This window comes from Dipodomys ordii, unplaced genomic scaffold (genome assembly GCF_000151885.1).
Source record: "Dipodomys ordii isolate 6190 unplaced genomic scaffold, Dord_2.0 Scaffold14, whole genome shotgun sequence".
NCBI lineage: Eukaryota > Metazoa > Chordata > Mammalia > Rodentia > Heteromyidae > Dipodomys > Dipodomys ordii.
In genome coordinates this window covers 16,372,190-16,374,460 of record NW_012267230.1, presented here as the reverse complement: position 1 = coordinate 16,374,460, position 2,271 = coordinate 16,372,190, and the positions used below count along the sequence as shown (strand labels likewise).

Sequence of the window (2,271 nt, the reverse complement as noted above, 5' to 3'; positions counted from 1 at the left end):
CTAGGCAGGAAAGTCTCTGAGACTCTTTTTGGGGTCCGGTCATGGGGCCTGAACTCTGGGCCTGGGCGCTGTCCCTCAGCTCTTCAGCTCAAGGCGAGCGCTCTACCACTTGAGCCACAGCTCCACTACTGGCTTTTTCTGCTTATGTGGTGCTGAGGAATCAAACCCAGGGCCTCAGGCATGCAAGGCAAGCACTCTGCCACTGAGCCACCTTCCCAGCCCCAGGCAGCAATTTCTGTTCCTTCCCTGCAGAGGACCGCAGCCCACTCCCAGGGATCTGGCTTTCTCATGCGGTGGCTTCCAGTCAAGCCCCACGGCCTCTCCTACCGTTTCTTCAGAGGGGCCCACCCAGGGCCCAGCAGCCCTCTTCCTAGATGGCCATCAAATATTGGTTCTGCCCTACTTGAGCCCAGCAAATGCTCCATTTCTCCTCCCCTTCCCCAAACCCAGCATGATGGCCACAAAGCAGCCCTGCTGGACAGGTGCAGGCCCAGACCCAGCGTCTGGCTGATCCCTAGACTGTGACAACGGGGACATCGCTAGATCTCTACCTAGAAAAAGACCTTACTAGGGGAGAAGACTCCAGTCCAGAAGCTTGGCTAGCCAGGGGCTCCCAGGACACTCTCCCAAGCATGGTGGTACGAGGACAAAGCAAGGGCCAAGGGGGACAAACGGCCTACCTAGTCATACCCCGTCCCGCGGCCGCTCAGTACTCCACGCCCCCCACCCCCATCTCCAGGGACAGCTCAGGCCGGTGTTCTGTGTGCCCTTGGATGTTGTTCCTCTCTAGGGGTCAGACTCCCTGGGAAGGCCAAAGCGGACAGCATGTCCACTTTCCAAGGTTAATAAGTGGAAAAGAGCTTCCAGAAAAAGAACAGCGTTTGGGCTCCTCAGTGCTGAGTGCTCTCCACCCAGAAGCCTTTCTCTGGCCCCTGGAAGAGCAGTGGCCCCAAGAGAGGGAGGGAGAGCGGGGTGAGCAGCTGTTCCCCTGCCAGCCTTGTGACTCCCCCCTCAGGGGCGCCTGGAGCAAACGCAGCAGTCAGCTGGCAGGGCCAGAGCGCTCAGAGCAGCCTGGAATTGTGCTGGGGAGCAGGGACGGGGCCAGTTCTGCCACAATGTGTTATTCCAGGCTTTTCGGTATCTGCTGGCCAGTGGGTCCTTTCTCCAGGCTGTGGCCTAGGCTTCAGAAGCTGCTGTGGCCCCTCAGGATAACATGAGAATGGGAGGAGGGGGCGCAGGTCCTAGGCAAGGTAGACTCCTTCTACCTTGCTACCCAGACACGCAGCCTGAGGAGCTGGGCAGGGAAGGTTCTTCCTCTTTGTGCAGCTTGCTGCTAAGGGGAAAGCCCTCCCCGCTTCAGTCCCTGAGGACCTCTGGAAGGTGATGTAAGCTCACAAGAGGTAAGAGGTACCTGATACCTGGTGCCAACTTCACAGGGCTACATGGCCCTGCAGGCCTGGCCTGAAGCCCTACCTTCCCTGGCCGGACACCCACAGTCCAGCTGCTGGCTTGAGCGGCCATCCCAGGGGACATGGGGGTGGGGATGGCCGGGAGGGCTGGCCATGGGAGACCCCTGGGCTCAGTGCCGCCAGCACAGGGTCAGGAGGGGAAACAGAGTCTCCAAGCCTACCCGGGAGCCGTGTGAGGAGGCTGCCCTTGCCCTCCAAACTCCACCGACCCTGTGTTCCTGCAGACCGACCCTGTGTTCCTGCAGACCGACCCTGTGTTCCCCCAGACCGACCCTGTGTACCCGTAGACCGACCCTGTGAACCCGCAGACCGACCCTGTGAACCCGCAGACCGACCCTGTGTACCCACAGACCGACCCGTGTACCCACAGACCAACCCCGTGTACCCACAGACCGACCCTGTGAACCCGCAGACCGACCCTGTGAACCCGCAGACCGACCCTGTGTACCCGCAGACCGACCCGTGTACCCGCAGACCGACCCGTGTACCCACAGACCAACCCCGTGTACCCACAGACCGATCCTGTGAACCCACAGACCGACCCCGTGAACCCACAGACCGACCCCGTGAACCCACAGACCGACCCCGTGAACCCGCAGATCAACCCTGTGTACCCGCAGACCGACCCGTGTACCCACAGACCAACCCCGTGTACCCACAGACCAACCCCGTGAACGCACAGACCGACCCTGTGAACCCACAGACCGACCCCGTGAACCCACAGACTGACCCTGTGAACCCACAGCCCGACCCGGCGCACCCACAGGCACCTGGGCGAGGGAGGGCCGGGCGGGCCGGACAG

At 61.6% G+C, this 2,271-nt stretch overlaps 1 protein-coding gene across 1 annotated transcript in view; it reads right to left on the bottom strand.

Annotated features, from left to right (window-relative positions):
* Positions 1–1,533, bottom strand: part of Tmem8a (transmembrane protein 8A) — an 8,005-nt gene extending 6,472 nt beyond the window's left edge. Inside the window, exon 1 of the mRNA XM_013011297.1 lies at positions 1,474–1,533. Within this exon, the coding sequence (XP_012866751.1) occupies positions 1,474–1,533 (60 nt within the window). The remainder of the gene's footprint in view (positions 1–1,473) is intronic.
* Between the last annotated feature and the right edge of the window lie 738 nt (positions 1,534–2,271).